Consider the following 21,024-nt stretch of genomic DNA (forward strand, 5'->3'; position numbering starts at 1 on the left):
TGAAATACAGAATAGGTACACCTGCGTATTGTGCAGGGCCAAGCAGCCCAGCCCAAAGCAGGAGCCAATACTGTGCTAAAAAGACCCCTACAAGTCTTTTGAATTCATGTCAGCCAATCTTTTCAGCATAGCTGGGAAACATTTCCTAGTTGGCAGGTCAGTGGTGGTGGCCTATGGGTCAGATGTAATGTCTGTTGACACCATCCATCATTTTCAACAACTCTCCTGTGACTTGGGAGTACCCATACATCTAGGAACAGGCAGAGAACCACAATTCACCAACAGGATTCTTGGAACGTTGGGGAGTTTGCCCCATCATATCCACATGCTGAGGTCAGGACAGTCAAGCATCTCATCCTCAAAGTAACCTCTTCAGATATGCATCATTAACTGGGAGATATTCAATAAAAGATTCGTAAAGTTAAGCAGTACTCCACCCCACATAGGATGGTCCTCATCCCATACTACAGCCTTTGTAAAAGAGAAGTCTTATCTCAAGAGACTGCACTCTGTAACCTGTCCACACACATGCCGTTCTTTTGTTCTCCCTTTGTACTTCCCAAGGAATAATATCGACTTCAGTTTCAACCAGTGTTCACTTTCCCCTAACTGAATTTTTAGATGAACAATGAGACAGTGTAAGCTGAAGAAATGGACAAAGTAAATTCTTTGGATGGCACTTGGGTCATTTGTTGCCCTTATCCTAGTTGTGAAAAATATAGTTTAGTTACTATTTAATATGTTTTCTATTTCATAAATTTTGAAAATATACTATGGTGAAAAAATGTGATGTGGTTCTGAAAGCTTGAGAAACTTTTTAACAAGCTTGTGAAACCTTTCCTCTCTACCACAACCCAGCCTTGGTAAGAAAGGTAGGGTGGATGCCGATAATGTCAAATTATATAATATTAAGTATATTCCCACATAGTACTCCCCTCCTCAGTAAAACAACTTTCCCCAAAACATCCTATCAACTATGATAACTATTACAATCTGGATTTAAGGAACATTCACTTAGAGCAGACACATTTAAAAAAATTGAAAAGCTACTGTTAGCAATGCTAATCATGACCATTCCCTTAAATAATGATTGAACTATGTACTTCTAGAATTACTACAACAGGACTCTACAGCAATTCTCCTAAGTGCCGAAGTATCATGCATGACTAGCTACAGATGTAAAGACATTCAGAGAGATTACCATGAAGAGAAAGCAATATTTTTTTTTTCAGCAAAGAGAGTATAGAAAAGCCAGTTCAGATACAGTGGTGTCTTGATACTCCCCTTAGAAAATTTACATTATACACAGGCAAAAAAGAACCAGCACTGATCCGGAAAACTGTTCCATAGTTTACCAGTAAAAGGGGTAAGGGTTTTATGCCAGGTAAGGAAAAGAAGATACTGGTTGACTATTACTTATGGTGAACAACATAATCATGGATTTGACTCAATAAAAATGTCAGTAGCCTTCACTAAAGTTAGATGGTCATGTTTTGAGAAGAGATGATGTTCTGCAAATAGGAAATTTGATTGAAAACCAGAAATAGAGTTGATATAAAAGAAGTTGGAAGGAACTCATCAAGACACTCTTTTGGTCATTATGGGCCATTCAAAAATTATGCAGTGCTTTTGTTTGGTCATTTTTTCACCCCCCCTCCCCCATGTTATGCCATGCAACACACATTCAAACACCCGCTAGATAATTATGTAATGCCAGCTAGTGCCACACCCAAATTAGGTTTCCATTATTTTTCAAATATATACAACAATTTAAGTCTAGCCAAATATTAGCAAACCATTATCTTTTGGTTTTGTAATGATTTTGTTATATTAAAGAATCAAATCTAATTTTCCAAGATTTCTTAAGAAATCTAAGAAAAAAATCTGAAAATGTTATGTAACACATGGCTGCAACCCCCCTCCCCCCTATCACACTCATGTCACTTCATCATACCCCCCTCCCCCTCCCCCTCAGGCATTACATAAATTTTGAACAGCCTATTAGTGGTTCCTGCTTCTCTACGTTTACAATTTTGATTGGTAGATTTGGGGACTGAGTGTGTGGGGTGCATGGAGGAGAGGATTGATCTTTGGAGAACAAGATAAAGTACTCTTTCCTGTTAGTGACACAGAGGAGACAAAGGTCAAAAAGGACATGGGAAGGATTCTTGAGAAGCTCACGGCACTCCTACATTCCCTTGGACACAAGTCCCTGAGAGTGCCTTGAAACCATAACAGCTGATGTCATGCTGCCTATTCATGCTAGTGGATCCCTAGACTATAATCAAGACCATCTCATACAGACAGTTATCCTAAGTGGATTCACTGACAAATAATTGATGTTCAGTGTCAAAAGATTTCTTGCTAAAAACAAACAGTAGTTGATATCTACAAGAGAGAGGGAATATGTGTGAAAGAAGCTGAGTTCTTGGAAAATTTGTTGTACCTGGAGAAAATTTAATAGAGCATTTAACAGAGGGAACTATGACATCGACTCTTACTGATGGTGCCCACTATATCTACTTAAGAACACAGACTGAGCTGAAGATCCAAAACATATTAAGAAAATAAAATCACTGCCTAACATCAACACAAGCAGGAAAATATGATGTGGATTTTTAGCCATATGGGTTTAAATAACTATTTAAAACACTATTTAAATGCCCCCCCTACTCACACCTAGCAGCTCAAACAAGATAAATGAAAGCATAATATATTTGTACAGAATATTTTTTTATGAAAAATGTAATATTCAGAATCTACATTGCCTTCGCTCTGTCTGCTACTTGTTTTCTAAATCTTTTAAGGCTTATTTGCATGCAGTAATGGCTTGCTGTTATCACCAAAGGTGAAGATAAAGAGGAAAAGGCAGCTGAAGAAGGGATACAGCTTTCTAGCTGAAAAGCATCCTTATCAGCAATATTTGAAGAGAACAACACAATGCCAAAACAAGTTTTTGCATGCAAAACTTTGACTGAAGTGCAACAAGAATAAATATGCTGGACTGAATATGGTGAAATATGCTGCGCAGAACACACTTTTAGAGCACAGATTTAGGTATACGTCCTCTCTGCCAGTAGGTACACAATGTGTTAGATCAACAGCATATAACCTGCCAATGTTGAAAACCCAAAATGAAGAGAATGGAATCTGGTGCTACATCGTAGCTGACATAGGAAAGCAAGGACCACCAACCAGGTGCTTTATAACACCACCACTCTCCAAAACCAAACCTGGGTACAATAATGGAGGTGGCAACTCATGACACTCTCACTGTGGCGTGAGCAATTCTTTAAAGAGAATGGAGACCAGGTATAGTACCTTGTTTGTGGTTAAAAATCATCGACAAATCAAAAGGAAAAAAATGAAGTATTATACACCCAGATATGGACAAACATGGGTATGTATTTTTGAATGGGGCTCTAAAGTTTCAAACCCAGTATCATAAAACAAACTTATAGCACTGTTGACGTAAATCTCTGAGACTTATCATCTAGTTTTCATAATTCTGGTGTCAATAGGAAGGACACTGAATTCCCTTTCAGTCACAAGAACAAAATTTCAAATCTGTGTTCATTTTTTTCTTAAACTGAAGAAAATAACAATGAAAAATATCATCAATGAAGTCAGAAATAAGGAAAAAAATTCTGCTTTTGTGATTCTCTTGAACAACCTCCTTAACATGGGGATCTTGCAAGAAAGTAAAAGAGAAACTTTACTCATCTGATGAAAAATTATATATCCACAAATTTCTTATTTTAATTGGAGAAAAAATGTAACCCTCTAAATTTGATGAAACTTGCACAGATAACTCAACAAATTAAATAAAATAACTCAGGAAAAAATGGTGGTTAGGTTGCAAATAATTAAAATATAAAAATATCCTAAACTTCTAAATTTGATGAAACTTCAACTCAGATATCTCAAATAAATAAATTAAATAACTCATCAAAAAAAATTGTGCAGTTAGGTTGGCAAATTATTAAAACAGAATTTCACTCAGTCAGTGTCCTTAAATTTTACGATTTTTCACATATCATTGTAATTTCTTTAACCTAGTAATAGTTCCCAGTCTTCACCCACTGACAATGTCATTCTGAGGGTATTCCAATATTTTTCATTAAAAACTGGTACCGTACATTATCTTTTGCTTCTGTCTCTTCATGTAAGTAGTAAGAGGTTATATGAATTTAGGCAATAATTAAGGAAAGATAATTTAAAATCAACTCTAATCTCACAAGTCTAAATAAACAGCTGAATTTATACTGTTTGTCATATAATGTTATAATAAGTTTTTACTTTGTCATGGTTCCCAATTTTCATTCCCTCCTTATATCACACCATTCCCTGTTTAGTCTCACTTTCCATAAATTGATGCCCAGTGGTTTCCCTTTGCTTCCAGCCCTTTACTCACAAATATATAAGTATAATAATTCAATTCACAACTTTGAAAGCTTTCCCATATTACTAAAAATTAAAATTATGTTAAGTACTTACAGACAAAGAATCCAAAGAAGAGGGAGAGGGTCACGAAGGAGGCGTAGGAACTTGCAAAGGGAGTAAAGAAGACACACACGCCCGACAAGATGATACAGATGTTGTTGATCCACAATGGGCTGACCCACGGCAAATCAGCTATGAAGCCAGATAAGACTCGGCCAATTGTGTTAGTGATGCCAATGAGTGAGATGAGGAAAGTAGCATATTCTGGTTCCACGCCCTGTAGTAAGAAAACAAGGAGTGCAAGACATTTAAAACTGACAACTGGTCTTATAATTTTGAAAGTGATGCTGTGGTCTTTCTTTTAGGGGACTATATGTATGTTTATTATATAATTTCCTATGGGATAACTGCTGTTTCAAAAAACATCAAAGTAATGTAAAAAATTAATATTAAACATAAATAAATAAAATGCCTCCTGGAAAGAAATTGCAGCACAAATGTCCACAAGGTATTGCCCATTTTCTGTTTCCATTGTGATTTAAATAAGACAGAATCTTTTTACAGATAGTTAAGCACTGCAATTACTGGTATCACATTCAAATATAAATAATAGTAATATAATAAATGAAAATTAAAAGTAATATAGTAATAGTAATAGAAACACTGAAATTGACTCCATGTCTGTCTCCTACATCAAATTTTGGCAGCCTTACAGGAATGTCACATGGCATGATACAAATACTATAGTAATTGTGCAAGAGGTTGGTACCTTTTCCATAGCTGCTGATGGGAGGTACACAAATGGAGTGTAGAAGCCCAGCATTCCAAAGAGATTTGCCACTCCAATAAGAAGAAAGATGGGATTTTTGAGTAGGGAAAAGTCCATCATCTGACCTAGAGTACCCCTGATGGATTCTGGGAGACAAGCACACTTCTCTGTGGGAGGAAGGAAATTTATCAAAGTCACAGGGTGCTTTACAATATAGTATATCTTACTACAGTAATTCAAAACAACTATAATGCAATAACTTTAAACTCTGCAATACAAAAATGAAGGCATATACAGGAAGACTTGGCATTGATGGGATTGGATGAGCATTGGGCAAAAGACAGAGTAGAATGGAGAAGAGCCATAAAGCGTCCAACCGCTCAGGAAGAGTGAAAACGGAAAAATGAAGGCATATGATCAAAAGTTAACAATTTTAAAAAGTTCCTTAAATAAAAAAGTAGCAAATGATGACATCAAGAATACTGTCATGAAACAACACAATAATGTGCCCACCATCAGACTCATCAGGTCCATCCAAAGCATCCAGCACCACCCTGGAGGCTCCCGTCCCTTGCAGGTTCAGTGCTGACTCTCGGTATGACAGCATAGAGGCTTGAGACTTGAACTCCCGCAGGTTGGCAATACTTCCTGAGTAAAATATATCTTGGCGAGACATTGGCCGAAGCATCATTGATCTCTGTGGAAAAAGCAAGCGAATTATTACATTAAAAAATTTGGTAGTGACATTCTAGTAACCAATATTATTGATCTGCTTATCTAGCACTATGATGATGTTTGTCAAAACTGTTGGAAATAATGAAAAAGATCAGTTTGACATCTTGAAATAAACATAACTTTTGAGATTTTTCACTGTTATTGCAGTTTCTCTAATACTGTTTGACATAATTATAGGCTGTGTGAGAGTAGAATGAAAGCCCGGACAGATTCTTGATACCAGTCTGGATCTCCTACCCATCCTGAAGAGGTTTGGATGACAATAATAGTGATAACAAAGACAATGATGATGTAAATAATAGTGGCAACAAGCTATAATGATAACATAGGTACTGACTGAAGATGAGCGTCGGATCTTGAGGACAGCAGAATCTACATCTGCAAAGGAGCTATTGGAGTTGACCCGCCCGTAACCTCCTGACATTCGCCGCATCTCCTGTGATCCAAGTGCTCGCAGGTTTGAGGAAGAGGCCTTGGGAGTGGCTGGTACCACCTGTAGAATCAAAACAAGAGGAAGATGTATCCCTTATCTGAGGACAGGATTAAACTAAATATGGGTAACAAGCAGTAACCTATCATAAAATTGTATGTTTTGTAAATACAGTAAACCCTCGATATAATGGACCCGCTTATAACGGCTTTCTGATATAACGGACAAGGTCAGAGGGTCAGAAATTCACGGGGACCGACCGAGAATAGTTTTTGAAGCAACCATGCCCGGTAAGTACAATAGAGTCTGCTAGCCACCTATCCCTCCACTGTTCGACTGCTGTCCCATCCTTGGGTTACTGTAGTCTTTTTCAGCCCACCTCATGAAACATTTTCCTCCTTGTGGTTCCCATTTGAATGGATAATGTATTTAAACCACTAGAAAGTCTAATGCATCAATCCAGGACGTAAATATAATGGAAAATAGCCAAGTGTTTGTGGGTGTCGGTACTGACAAAGCTTAAGGGGCCGTTAGGTAGGTTAGATTAATTAAATTTATTCGGTAAGCGGTGTGGGGCGGCGGAAATACACACCGCAGGATGGGATTTGGTGGTGGCGGTCCACTGCGCTGGCCGGTGTTGGGAGAAATACCTCCTTGCAGAAATAAGCTTCTCTGCTGTCCACAACACACGGGAGAATACACAGCAAGAAAAACATTAATTTGCCTGATTTTTTCTCTAGTCTGTCCACTCGTGGTCTTTGTGAGTGGTGAGTAGAAACAGTAAGCAAGATGAACCTCTCTCTGTGAGCTATTTTACGGCTGTGGCGGCAGGTGTACAACAGGCATTGAAAAGTCAGTTATTTAATGATTTGTGACAGAAACAGTTAGCAGATTACTTCATTACACACCGAAAACTGCCAAAAAAACAGTTTCATCTGTCAGTGCGAGATTGGTGCACTTGTAAAATTTTATCCATACCCGTAACAATACAGCCCCCTCACAGGGCCCCCATGGCAGCCTCAGTGCCTCGCAGTCCATTGCCAAGTGTGCAGTGCAGCTATTCAGACAATGTGCAGACAACATACACAATAAAAGGAAATCTATATACCTACGTTTATTAGGTTTGTCGGTAATATTATACGTATATTTAATTTTCCACCGCTTATAACGGACTTTCAGCATTAACGGTCAAACTTCCCCGTGTTCCCCGCCAATTAGTCCATTATATCAAGGGTTTACTGTATATACATAATAATTTTTTTTCTTATTTTCTTTTTTTTACTTACCTTCATGGTGCTAGCATACTCCACTTTAGATAATCTCCTCTCAAAGTTAGGGACTGATCCATTCTTGGGGATGACACCAGAAGAGCCTAGATTCATGGCAGGCTGGGAACAGTTACGAGGCATCTTGGTAGCTGAGGCAAGCGCAGCAACCCTCGCCGGAAGTGGGTGACTCTCTCCTCCTGATCCAATCAGGGTCTGACTCTCCTGACCTGCCAAAAGCCCTTGGTCAAGTGACTGTAAAGTGAATATATTGAAATTAAAAAGCCATAATTATTAACAACTCAAGCAAAGAGATAATTATTCAAAGCTGTTACCCGTCCAGTGTCCAGTGATTTGGTTATGTTGTACACTGAGAAGAGGTCATTATAAAAGGTTAGTAAGTTAAACAAACAGGATTTCTTGTTTAGGAATCCTGGTTGTGAAAACTTTCGAGGTAACTTACAATTTTTGTCTCTTGAGTAGCTTGGCAATTACTGATAAAACAGTATTCTATGATTTGACACTTGAGAAGACATTTTTTATATCTTCACCATGATATTTATTTTCAATTTTTTAAGAGGTAACGAGATGAAGGACTAACCATTGGTTTGAGTATTCTCTGGAGCAGGTGTGGAGGGTGTGTCAGCGGCTGCCAGTGGGGACTCCTTGTCAGGTGGAGTGTTGCCCTGAGTCTCCTGGATGGTGGGCAAGGTTAAGCTTGTTGGTACTGGGGTCAAATAGCCAGACAAATTCAGGTGAGAGTGTACACCTGGATCAGGATTCATACCTTTCTGAGGGAAGAGAAATAATGCTTTATCACAATTATGTCCCCACTATTTATAAAATTCTGCTTCACTATTTATAAAATTCTGCTAATTGTGAAATATTATAATTGAAATAGATTTATGCCAATTCAGTTTTTGCTGACATCTTAATCTTGAGGATTTTCAAGTTTGTCACTGACCATCATCATTCTTTACTAACCATCCTGAGGTCAAGCCAATAAATTTGCTACCCTTGATGACATTGAGCAAATATTTCAGCACACTATTTTTTATTTTTTCCTGCCATGGAGATGCATTATTACTCTTTGCCTGTTCTAAGTCTATAACCCTTAAGATGCATTTTCTGATGTGCTTCTCCAACCACGATCATATTTGAAATTACAGATAATGTCCACCTTTATTGTATCTCAAACTTGTTTTCAGATGTAGCTATACAGCGAAATTCAGTCAACCTACCTTTGCCCTGCGCTCAACAAAGCCATCTGGATGGGTGTAAGTAAGGTAGGTGGAATCACACAGGGAGCCGCCATCCATTGCCGCACGTTTCTCCTCTGCAAGGCGCTGGAGAAGATCCTTCTTCTTCATACGTGGCACCTCCAAAGGTCGCATGAGGGCTCCAAACCACTTCAAAGTTAAAAAGAGCAAGAATGAGCTAAATTTTGTACATCTAACCAAAAGAAAAGAACTTGCTTATGGCCTTGAAATTTGTTCATAAAACATCCTTTTAACAAATTCACATTATGTACAGTTAAAGTCTGTTAATCTGGTCACCAATAGCCTGGCAAGCCCAATTGTTCATTATTTTTGCTCAGGTCAGAGATATTACGAGGTTTTTGATGCTCTAGTTTTTTCCTTGGGTAGAAGGTGGCAAATATGGGGTAGATTGAAAGTTCAAACTAAGAGTGTCACCCCTGACTGTGTGCAAGGAGGATGGGAGGGATCAATGGACGGAAAGGATGGAAAGTGAAAGGAACAAGGAAGAGATAGAAGATGGGAGACAGAGTGAAGGGGGAGAGCATGGCTGCATGGAAAGGCTATTGGTAGAGGCAATAAAGGGTGGGAGAGAGGGAAGGGAGGGGGTTATAGCACAGGAGCATTGTCCTACAATGAAATTCAAGGCATGTCATGACCAGTGGTCATTTATGGTCCCTTTTTCACCAGCAGTTCAAATAATTTGATGAATAGGAACCTATAGTAACTTCTAAACAACTGAATTACTGATCTTTGTCTTACATGTTGCGAGGATATTACAAGTCTTCTGAAATTTCAAATCAATATGAAAACACATATATATCACAGTCACATGTCTCTTACAAAAACAGCTGCAAATTCTCATCTACCAATATTTTATTATTAATAATCAACCTGCTATATTCCTTTTTTCTTCCATGACAACTCTTGCATTTGATTCTTGGCATTGTCTTATAGAGGTTTAACAATAATAATAATAGACTGCAATCATGACACATGTGCTTAACTCACACAGCAATTGAGGATGAAGCCAGCAATGAGGAGGTGGGTGCCTTGCCATGAGAAGGTGGAGATCATGAGGTTCAACAGTGGTGGGAATATCATAGTGCCAATGCCAGACCCACACACAGCAATCCCAGTGGCCAGGGCTCGCTTGGACTCAAAGTAGTACCCCACACACACCACTGCAGGCAAGTAGACTAACCCAAAGCCTAGCCCTGACAGAATGAAACATGGCAGCAGTATTAGAAGAGGTACTGAAATGATACTGAAATGTGTCCTTAAGCTACACTGACATGAATAAGTATACAATTTTCATCACCTGCTCAGTCACATAAACACAAGATATTTTCAGCAGTAAATTGAGGTCATATCACAATTACATCAAATTATGAAAATGTTCACTCTAAAGCAAGGTTTAATTCTTTGGTGTATTCCATCTTACCTCCCAAAATTCCTTGAAAGACCATGAGGTACTCCACTGAATCGGCAAATATAGTCAGAAAGTATGCAAATGAGGCTATAAGGCCACCCACTATGCATACAGGTCTGCAGCCAAATTTGTTGGTCAGTGCAGAGACAATGGGCCCTGGAAAAGTATATATACATATAAGTAAAAGAGTGAGAGGTAATTAGGTGCTTAATGAGTAACTTTCCACAGCAATGGCATCTGAAATATAGCCCAGGACTTTGTGGAATCATGTCTCTACAATTAATTTCTCACATACACCTCAACAAGGTAAGAGGCAAGAGACTGTCACATGACAATAAATTACTAAAATATACTCATATATAAATATACTGCAAGGGAATCAATGCCTTATATTGGTGTGCTTAATTAAAAACTAATATAGAAGCAAGCACTTCCAACACTTCTTTCTTTGCCCTGACCTGCCTCAAAGTTTATTTGGGTCACAATGTGCACATTATGGAATGCATTTATTTTACAGAAAAGGAGGCAGTTCAAGGGCACACACACAAAAAAGAAAACAACAAAGCCTGCAATTCGTGGTGCAGGAGCTACTTCTTTTTGTACAGTGAGTGTGCCAAGTGTGTACTCTTAGTAAGGAAACAGTCTGCTGCTCTAGATGAGACTATTACTAGGAAACAAATGCATGATGTTTCTTTTTTAATGTGAAGGGCAACAATTTATCTTAATTTTGGCAAATATTTTAATCAATAATCAATCATGCCAGCACAAATAATTACAGCAGTTGTTCAATCACTATGTACTACCTGTTTTTAGGTTTCCCACTTGAACTTGTCAAAAGAGGGTTGGCTAAAGCAATTTCTATTTGTTACTACTACTACTACTACTACTACTACTACTACTACTACTACTTCTACTACTACTACTACTTCTACTACTACTACAGCACTACTACTACTACTACTACTACTACCACTACTACTACTACTACTATCACTACTGGAGGAAACATAAAAGCATGCAATATACACCTAGCTGGCTTACAATGATGCAACCTTGTTTAGTAACTATCAGAGAAGTAGAGCAGAGATATTGTTACAGTAAATATAAAATTAATTAACTCATTAGTGCTTATTATTTTATCATTAAGTGACCTGAACTGGAGGAGAGGAGAGAGGATCTTGAGGAGAGGAGAGGAGAGGAGAGGTGAGGAGAGAACAGGAGGAGGAGATGGAGGAGGAAGAGGTGGTGGACAAGGAGGATAAGGTGGGTAAGGAGGAGGAGGAGGAAGAGGAGGAGGAGAAGGAGGAGGAGGAGAAGGAGGAGGAAGAGAAGGAAGAGGAGGAGGAGAAGGAAGAGAAGAAGGAAGAGGAGGAGGCAGAGGAGGAGGAGCAACAATGGAAGAAATGTAGTTAAATTAATATACTATGGCTGCATTAGACAAATATTAGATTTTTTATAATATACAACATTATATCTAATTTCATATTATATTGAAACGTAGCAAGTCATTCTTACCCTTAGCTAAAATGGTTCTGTTTATATTTATAATACTCACCTGCACTGAGATAGACTCCAGCCAGGAGGGATGGGATCCATGCAACCTTCCCTTTCGGAGCATCAAACTGCGTTGAGATGGTGTCCAAGAAGGGGCTAAAGGAGTATGCTATGCCGTCCACTATAGCATTACTGAGGAAGGACACGGCCACAATCACCCACCCCCACCCGCCATCAGGGGGGGGCGGAAGTTCTCCAGGTAGTGAGGTGACTGAGGCAGCATCGTCGTCATACTCATACTGGTTTTGACCATGACCTCCATCATCGCGACCTTCAAACTCACTCTGAGGACAGCACAGGCAGTACATAGAGAAATCTGTCTACTCGACAAAACAATTTGAATGCTATAGCTGAAGAGAATATAATTTAAAATCTTCTGTCAACAGTACATTAGAGGACACTTTTTGATCAGTCCTGATTTTAGAATATTGAGATAGAAAGACATGTGGCACTCATTCATGTGAAATATTTGATTGCAGCTACAGGACTACACACATGTTGAAAACCCTCTAACCTTTGATTCAACTTATTTTGCATGATCTTATACCTCTCACTTTTCCTTTCTTCACTTCCCACTCCTTCCCCAATTCCCTCTAAATACTAAGGCAACATCATTATCTTCATATAAATGGCATTTACTTTTTTTTACAGAGCATTACATGGTCTTTGCTGCTTAGTGATAAGGTATTACAGATCCAGCTTTTATAAAAGACCCCAAATAAGATCCCAAATGCAATAATGGGGTTCTGAGCCTGAAGAGGTGGATGATGAGCCTGCTTCTGCACCTCACTGATGTCTCACCTGGTTTGCCTTTCCTCAACAGGTTATCAGAGGGTATAGTCCGAAACAGAAAAGGAAACCAGGATAGTGAACACTAGCAATAACTACTATAATTTTTTTACAGTACATTAATTAGAATGCGGCACCGATATTTTACTGAGGGTGGTGTCATATGCCTATGTATCAAAATCATTTATCTGTTATGCATAATCAACAGGGAAGTGAAAACATCAAAATAAAATGAGAATGTACTACCTCTATATCGTCACTGAAGGATACTGTGCGTGTGCGTGCCCTGTTTTTCACATCTCTTGGTCTGTCCACCATTTTGCTTCTGTGTCTTCCTGAGGCCAGACTCACCTCAGGGTTAATATCACAAACACAATCTTTATGGTGGTATGAGGTGGTCTTTGTTTTATCACCGCCACCACAAAGCACACACGTCAGGAGTCATGGTTCACTTTTTATGAGCCTTGAAGGGATGCAGTCTCACCCACTTAGCTAATGCTTTTACTGTTGAGAATCACTTTTGTCACATCCTTATTTCCAGGGGTCATGCACATATTCTTCACACACACACACACACACACACACACACACACACACACATTATATAAGGAGAGCAAAGGTTGAGTACTCGGCATTTACTTGGACTAAAAAATGAAAGTATTAAAAAGATTACCAGAACCTGTCTTTCCTTCTTATATACATACCCTGATAAAAAAAAAAATCAGTTCAGTATTATGAGAAAGCTTTCCCTATTTTTGCCACCATGGTGTAGTGAATCACTAGTGATTAGTAGAACGCCTAGCTACGAATCCATGAGCCAGTTCGAATCCCCTTGACAGTCAGCGCGCACCCCACCGAACTGTTCATCCTCCCTTTCGGGCAGGTCATTAATGGGTATCTGGGGAAACCTGGGAAAGACAAATTGATGCTGCACTTGCCCCGTGTCCTTGTGTAATAGGCTCTCATCCACCACAGGCTCAATTAAAGGGCCAATGTGACAGATGCGCACCGCGGCCACGCACAACTGGAGTGCATGCCCCCAATGTTACTTTACTGCTATTTCCCTCGCAAATAACTATTATAATTACTGGCAAAAAGAAAGGTAAAATATAACAAACACCGGCTCAGCATCACGTGAGTACCGCACTCCAAAAAACGCACGGTAGAATCATCTCGGAAAAAAAACTAGCCCAACCTGACCTGACCTGACCTCATCCAATCTAAACTAACCTGGGTAACATAACGTAAGTACGCCTATCGCCCATCAAAGTGTCAATCTAGTCTAACACCCTCAACATGATGGCGACGATTTATAAATTCTGGGAAATACGAGAGAAAAAGATAAAATCAATATAGTGAAGCGTAATCAGATATAAGACCCAGACCCAGACCACAATATCAAGACCCTTCCGCTGTCTACCTGAACCTGAACCTGGAGAGTAAACACTACCCAAGCACGACGCATTATCACTGTAGTCATTCCTTAAGTCTAAATTCGCAAGCGGCATTATACTGACCGCACCAGACACCACACGATATTTGAGGGTAGACAACTGGACCTATCACATCAGCTGACAAACGTAAACACCTCGTGCAAACAAAAGTATAAGCTCACTGCACAACTAATGAACCAATATACGTACAAACAATTAACGCTGTGGCAGTGAACCATGAACACTCAGCTCAGTCATCACACCACGCTGCTGCAGTGACAGTGACTGAACAGTGAACAACCCGCGGCTACCGTACACAAAAGGACACCAGTGACCAACCCTACCGCCACCCGTCAAGCCGCCACAATGCATTGGAGGAAGAGGACAAGGAGAGAGCATGACGTCACAAAAGTGGATCTAGCTTGGCTCCGCCCCCCCCCCCCCGACTGGCTGAACGCATGATACCCACACACCTCAACATCAAAGGGTCGTATTATAATTAAGACATTTCGCCGCCCAAGAACACATATTTGACAAGGCTTTCGTATGAGTTGTGGGCATTTCCATGAGTAGTTGTATGACTCTGGTGGTAGTTTGACCCTTCTTCTGTAACATGAACCTGAAGAGACAATCATTAGAACCCGACTGACCCCCTCTTTGACCTTTATAAATAGCTGATGTGAGAAGCGAAAGTGTCTGACAATACCAATCTTTGTCTCCATGCCAGCTAGCTCTGCCTTTGGTCGCACCCACAGAGGCAGGGATGGCAACATAACGTTTTTTTCGGTAAGATACAATGATTTTTGAGGCGAAACATTACATAAGAGGCGAAAAAACTTTGCTTGAAAAAGAGCGACACAAAAGAATGCGAACGATGTCTAGTAGTAATTTCGAGAAAATCATTATTCTGTAATTCTTTTTCCATGAGTTTTACACACAAACGGATCAAATTGCTGGAATGTAAAGGTCTTTGGGTGCTATCAGAAATGATATATGTATGAACACAGTTATTTTCCAAAACATGTGAAATAAGTGCAAATGATCGGACCAAGTCGCCTTCAACCACATGTTCTATCTCTCTCTCTCTCTCTCTCTCTCTCTCTCTCTCTCTCTCTCTCTCTCTCTCTCTCTCTCTCACAGGAGTTATCTTCTGTTATAATTATTTATTCCATTCTTGTAAGTCTCTTATTTTATCTCTGGTGATCAAGCCATCTCCACCACTGCAGAGCCATTTCTCTCCCTAAAAATTAACATGTAACCAACCCTTAATTCTCAGTAATTGGTGCCTGGCCTATATGTTACATTTTCTCCATCTGCTGGTTATCATACCTCTAACAATGACATGCATGACTGTGTAACACGATTTGTTGACGTCGAGTCATATAAAGACTTATTTGCGTATGGGTAAGTTTTTCTCCTTCGTGCCCCAATACTTCCTTCTGTTTACTCGTAGTGAGTTTTGATCAAATCTAAGACGCTCTACATAGAAGGCTGTACTGTACATGCTTCTACATTAAAAGTAAGACTATGGTCAATATATAATGAACATTATACAGAGGAAGTGTGAGTGATCAAGGCGGGTGTGGAGCATTTCTCCTCAGCTTCTACGGAATAAGGACAAGGAAATGATGGTGTTTTTCTATTGAAACCTGAACATAATCCTTAGTGCATATGCCCGATGAGGGCCACTCCATGTGTTATTCCTCCAAGGTCAAGGCGATGGCGGCCGCAATGAAGCTTCATATTTCTAAGATTTCGATAGATCATTTTCCACAATTTTGTGTGTGAAAATTTAAACAGCACACATCAAAACCCCGTGAATGCATCTTATTTTGAAATATATGCAGAAGGCAGGAATCTGATAAACGTAAGCCTACACGGTCGCCTGCCACTTCCACTCCTGCCTACGGTTATCTTTCCAGCCCCTAGCTTAATGAGGGGTTACTCTTTATTTCAGATGCGATAGTTACTATTTTGGCGCCGATAAGCTACTAATAGAGGTGATAGATAAGTGATTGAATGTGGGAGATTTTTGTCTACTCCAAATAATCGGAGGCAGAACTGTGCCGCACATCCAGTCCGTGGGTGCTGAAGATGGAAAAACAGTACCTCTCATTTGCTTATCCAAGAGAGCTGAAGCAAAGGATTACTCATTTCATGCAAAATAATAATTCAAACAAAAGAGAAGCGAATGAGAGGTACTGCAGTATTACATTTCCGCCTCCTTTACGCCCAGGGATCCAAAATAGAGTAGGCTGCCCCCTGATACAATGTAGCTTAGAAAGTGCCCCATTCACTTTGTGTTTACCTCAAAATAGCAAGTGCCTAAAAGACTGTTGTGTTCTGATTTGATTTATACTTTCAAAATTGTGGAAAATTAACTCCCTCTATCGAAAACAGAAGTCATTGAAGAGCCCAAACGAATGTGTAACCTTTTTTCTTTTTGTAATACCCCGAGATTAAAGAACTCCGAAGGACTTGAGTCGCCGGAGTACAATAATAATTGGCTTGATGCTAATATCCATCTCACGTCTTCGCTAGCCCACTATATATATTTTTCTCCATAAACCTGATTTTCTATATTGTACGGGAACGGTCAAAAGTGAACTCGAAGGTAGCAATAAGTCCTGATTGATGAGTCTATTGAGTCTCGCTGAAGGCTGACCGTTTTCATTCACAGTCGAGAGGCCGGATCAAATGATAACGATAATAATAACAATAATCAAGTGTGTGTGTGTGTGTGTGTGTGTGTGTGTGTGTGTGTGTGTGTGTGTGTGTGTGTGTGTGTGTGTGTGTGTGTGTGTGTTGTGATGCAATATGGCTGGCGTGGCATCGCTCGGGTACAAAACTGCTACCCTTGACTTGTTTACTGATAAAACAAAACGGAGGAGGTGGCTAGTGTGTCAGGTGACATGCGCGATTATGGGAGAACACACACACACACACACACACACACACACACGCCTTATCTCCCTGCGAATGGACTAAGATATTGAGCCAAACGTTCAAACGTTCTCAAAGTGCAAGGAAACAGCGCAGTAAAGAAGCAAAGTGTGTGTGTGTGTGTGTGTGTGAGGTTCCAGAAATTCTTGTGATCCTATTCTGTTACTAATTGAAGAGGCTGTACCCTCCTCCCCCTTTACCTTCCCTCTCTACGTAATCATGGAGAGAGGGAAAGATTCAATGGGTGCTCTCTCTCTCTCTCTCTCTCTCTCTCTCTCTCTCTCTCTCTCTCTCTCTCTCTCTCTCTCTCTCTCTGTTGAACTTGTACGTATTGGGTTAGCTCGGTCATGGCTGAATAAAGAAATGAACAAAAAAAAGTTATTATTCCACATTTATATCGGGATCACAATAAAACTAATGTCGGCAACTTAAAAGCTATGTTACATAAAGCAGGCGATTACCGTTGCTTATAATGTGCTTAACAACAGAAGGACTGGATTTAACGTAAATTTCGTCAATAATAACAGAATAATGACATTGCTCAGATCAGAGGTAGAAACAAACGTATGTCGGGTACGGAAATTAAAAGAGAGTTGAATTTCCCGAACTTTTTTTTTTTTAATTCCTTTGGCCGACATCGCTTTGACGGAGCGATGCATATTTGCTTGCATGCTTGACTGTGTGTGTGTGTGTGTGTGTGTGTGAGAGAGAGAGAGAGAGAGAGAGAGAGAGAGAGAGAGAGAGAGAGAGAGAGAGAGAGAGAGAGAGAGAGAGAGAGAGAAACGTACCACACACACACACCCTTGCTGGTCTACCCTCCATTAATTAAAACATAAGTAAATACAATCAAAGTACAATCAAAATAAACTTAATTAAAAGTTACCAAACCAAAACCAGTGAATGCGTCGGTGGACAAAACTAGTTAGAAGCGGTATAGGCTGGTAAGGGTTAAGTTTGAAATTTTAGTAGACATTTCCTAGAATCATCTGGGTAGCGCAAGGGACCGGAAATTCAGCCTCCTTACATCACCGGCAAGAAAAGAGGAGTCGGGGCCATATTTCTAAACATTTCTGTCCCCAAGAAAACGTAATTTACTAGTCTTTCGTGGGAGTTTAGGGCATTTCCAGGGGTACTCTTATGACCCTGGTGGTAGTCTGAGCCTTCTTCTGTACCGTGAACCTAAAAGAACACTCATTAGAACTCGATTAACCTCCTTTTTGGCCTTTGGAAATAGTTGGTGTGAGAGTTGGGAGCATCTGACATTACCAACCTCGGTACCAAGCACAATGTTTTTTTTTTTTTATATACTTTTCTTGTCGATCACTTATTTCTCGGCATCGCTCGTCTTCAAGAATGACTTTACTTGCACAGACATTCGCAACTTTTTTTTTTTTCAGAACTTTAAATGCTCTATTGATAGACAGATAGATAGAGAGACAATGAAAGGAAGATACAGAAAGATAGAGAGAGAGAGAGAGAGAGAGAGAGAGAGAGAGAGAGAGAGAGAGAGAGAGAGAGAGAGAACCTGTTTTCAAATGCGCACAGGTTTTTAATACCCATGTACGTGACGGTATTTCTTAGATAATGTATTCCAAACTATAATCAAACAATTGAGCAAATAAGTCCCGGACAGGCAGTACACAGCAAGCGTGCAGGATATTTCTTTTGTGCCACCGGAGCCATACGAGCGTGCAATGACCTTCCACCTGATATATGTAATGCATCATGACTACTACTACTACTACTACTACTACTACTACTACTACTACTACTACTACTACTACTACTACTACTACTACTACTACTACTACTACTACTACTACTACTACTACTATTACTACTACTACCATTACTACCTCTACTACTTCAAATAATAATAATAATAATAATAATAATAATAATAATAATAATAATAATAATAATAATAATAATAATAATAAAACACTTCATACATTTATATATACTAAAACATCAAAACATCCTCCGCGTGGTTGTTTGATGTTTATCAAGTTTAACATACTTTGTTTAAGGTCCATTTAGGTCAGACAACCTAACATGGATCTGTGTCGTCTTGATGTAACTAGGTAAAACACACACACACACACACACACACACACACTATCCCCACCCTCTCTCTCCCTCTCTCAGAAGCAGCAACACCACGCCTCCCTTCTGCTTCCTCCTAGTTGCTGGCAGGTTACCAAAGTCCTCCCACGCCCTTGATTACGTACGTTTATGTTAAGAAGCGAAACGTCAAAATCTGGGAGAAGCTGCCATACACCGTCGGGAAGGTCTTGGGTCTGTCTAGTAACCTGTCCTATTCACTTTCTTTAATTAGTTACTTGGTATGCAGTGAGTGAGGGATGAAAGACATTGCTCAAATCAAGATGAAGCGATGAATCTTAAGCGGTTCTACGAATTTGGCCGAGATGAAAGGAGTTACTATAAGGGGAAGCTGTGTAATGATTGGTGCTCTCTCTCTCTCTCTCTCTCTCTCTCTCTCTCTCTCTCTCTCTCTCTCTTCTTTCCTAAAGCTAAAATTAGATCTCTTTCTCCGTACTTTTACATGTGTACCATTTACCCAATTATTTACTCTTTGTCTGCTCTTATTTACAGTATATTAATGTTGCTGCCCTAAATATTTCTTGATTCTCCTGATTCCCTTTGTGCGTAAGACTGAACACGTGGGTATGTAAGTGGCTTGACAGTGGGCGGGTATGTGAGTGTCGGGGAATGTTTGATAAGTCGCTGAGAGCAGGGTGACATCTTGCTGCTCACTGCACCACACGACAGGAAGCGCAACAGTAACATCCCCTTGGAGCCCGGCCAGATACGCGTGACTCACTTTAAATGAGGGCACGGAGGCAAACACAAACAAAACAAAGAAATGATAATGATAATAAACTGTGTCCCTTCAGAGAAAGCTAAATAAAATTATTCTAAGGAACGTTGTACGAAGTGACTTTTTGTGTGTGTGTTTACAGAAGTGCTGCGAGGGGAAAAATAATTAAAAAAAAACAAAGAAATAGTAACGATAATAAAATGTGTTCCTTGAAAAAAAGCTAAATTAAAATCATCTAAAGAACGCTGGAGAACTTGAACTGATTTTAATTGTAAGTGTCTGTAAGTATATGTTCCACGAAGGCAAAAACAAACCCCAAAAAAGTAATACAAGACTGTGTCCCTTGAGAAAGAGCTAAACGTTGGCGAACTTGAACTGATTTTTTGTATGTTTAAAGATGTCACGAAGACAAAAATGAAAACAAAATAATAATAATAATAATAATAATAACAAAAAAATGTGTCCCTTGCAAGAAAGCTAAATAGAAAACAATATACAGAACGTTGCAGACCTTGAACTGATTTTCTGTGTTTGTTTATAAAGTCCCACGATGTAAACACACACACACACAAAAAAAAAATAATAACGATAAAATGTCCCTTGAAAGAAAGCTAAATAGAAAATAATCGTTGAAATCTTGAACTGATTATTTATTTGTTTATTATGTTCACGAAAGGCGAAAAAAAAAGAAACAATAACAATAGAATGTGACCCTAAAGAGAGCAAAATAAAATAACTCTAGGGGACGTTGGAGATTGTTGATGTGTGTGTGTGTGTGTGTGTGTGTGTGTGTGTGTGTGTTTATAGATATTCTTTCTCCTTTTAGATCTGTCAACAGTTCCCGCTGAGTGTCAACATTGAAAACAAGAAGGGGAACGAGGAAGTATTTAGGACAAGGCAGAGAGCGTGTTTGCTGTGGAGTGTGTGTTTTCGTTTGTTTATTGGTGTTTTCATGTGTTTGTTTGTTTACTTCTATATATGTTTGTTTTACTTTCTTATTTGTTTGTTTGCCTGTGTGTGTGTGTGTGTGTGTGTGTGTGTGTGTGTGTGTGTGTGTGTGTGTGTGTGTGTGTGTGTGTGTGTGTGTGTGTGTGTGTGTGTACGCGCGCGCGAGAAAAAATGTATCCCTTGTA

General features: G+C 39.4%; 1 protein-coding gene across 9 annotated transcripts in view; it reads right to left on the reverse strand.

Moving 5' to 3' along the window:
• Positions 1-21,024, reverse strand: part of LOC126987842 (monocarboxylate transporter 1-like) — a 65,668-nt gene that overhangs the window by 8,175 nt on the left and 36,469 nt on the right. For 6 of the 9 annotated variants that reach the window (XM_050845248.1, XM_050845249.1, XM_050845256.1 and 3 more), the window contains 10 exons: positions 11,886-12,168; positions 10,343-10,486; positions 9,910-10,115; positions 8,884-9,051; positions 8,244-8,433; positions 7,664-7,872; positions 6,285-6,440; positions 5,726-5,909; positions 5,213-5,379; positions 4,498-4,720 (listed from right to left, as the gene is read on the reverse strand). In XM_050845248.1, coding sequence (XP_050701205.1) covers positions 4,498-4,720; positions 5,213-5,379; positions 5,726-5,909; positions 6,285-6,440; positions 7,664-7,872; positions 8,244-8,433; positions 8,884-9,051; positions 9,910-10,115; positions 10,343-10,486; positions 11,886-12,168 — 1,930 coding nt within the window. Of the gene's footprint in view, positions 1-4,497; positions 4,721-5,212; positions 5,380-5,725; positions 5,910-6,284; positions 6,441-7,663; positions 7,873-8,243; positions 8,434-8,883; positions 9,052-9,909; positions 10,116-10,342; positions 10,487-11,885; positions 12,169-12,919; positions 13,178-21,024 lie in introns of all 9 variants that reach the window. The other 3 variants (XM_050845250.1, XM_050845251.1, XM_050845252.1) reach the window with 1 other exon arrangement.

The sequence above is a fragment of the Eriocheir sinensis genome, chromosome 66, assembly GCF_024679095.1.
Source record: "Eriocheir sinensis breed Jianghai 21 chromosome 66, ASM2467909v1, whole genome shotgun sequence".
In the NCBI taxonomy this organism is placed as follows: Eukaryota; Metazoa; Arthropoda; class Malacostraca; order Decapoda; family Varunidae; genus Eriocheir; species Eriocheir sinensis.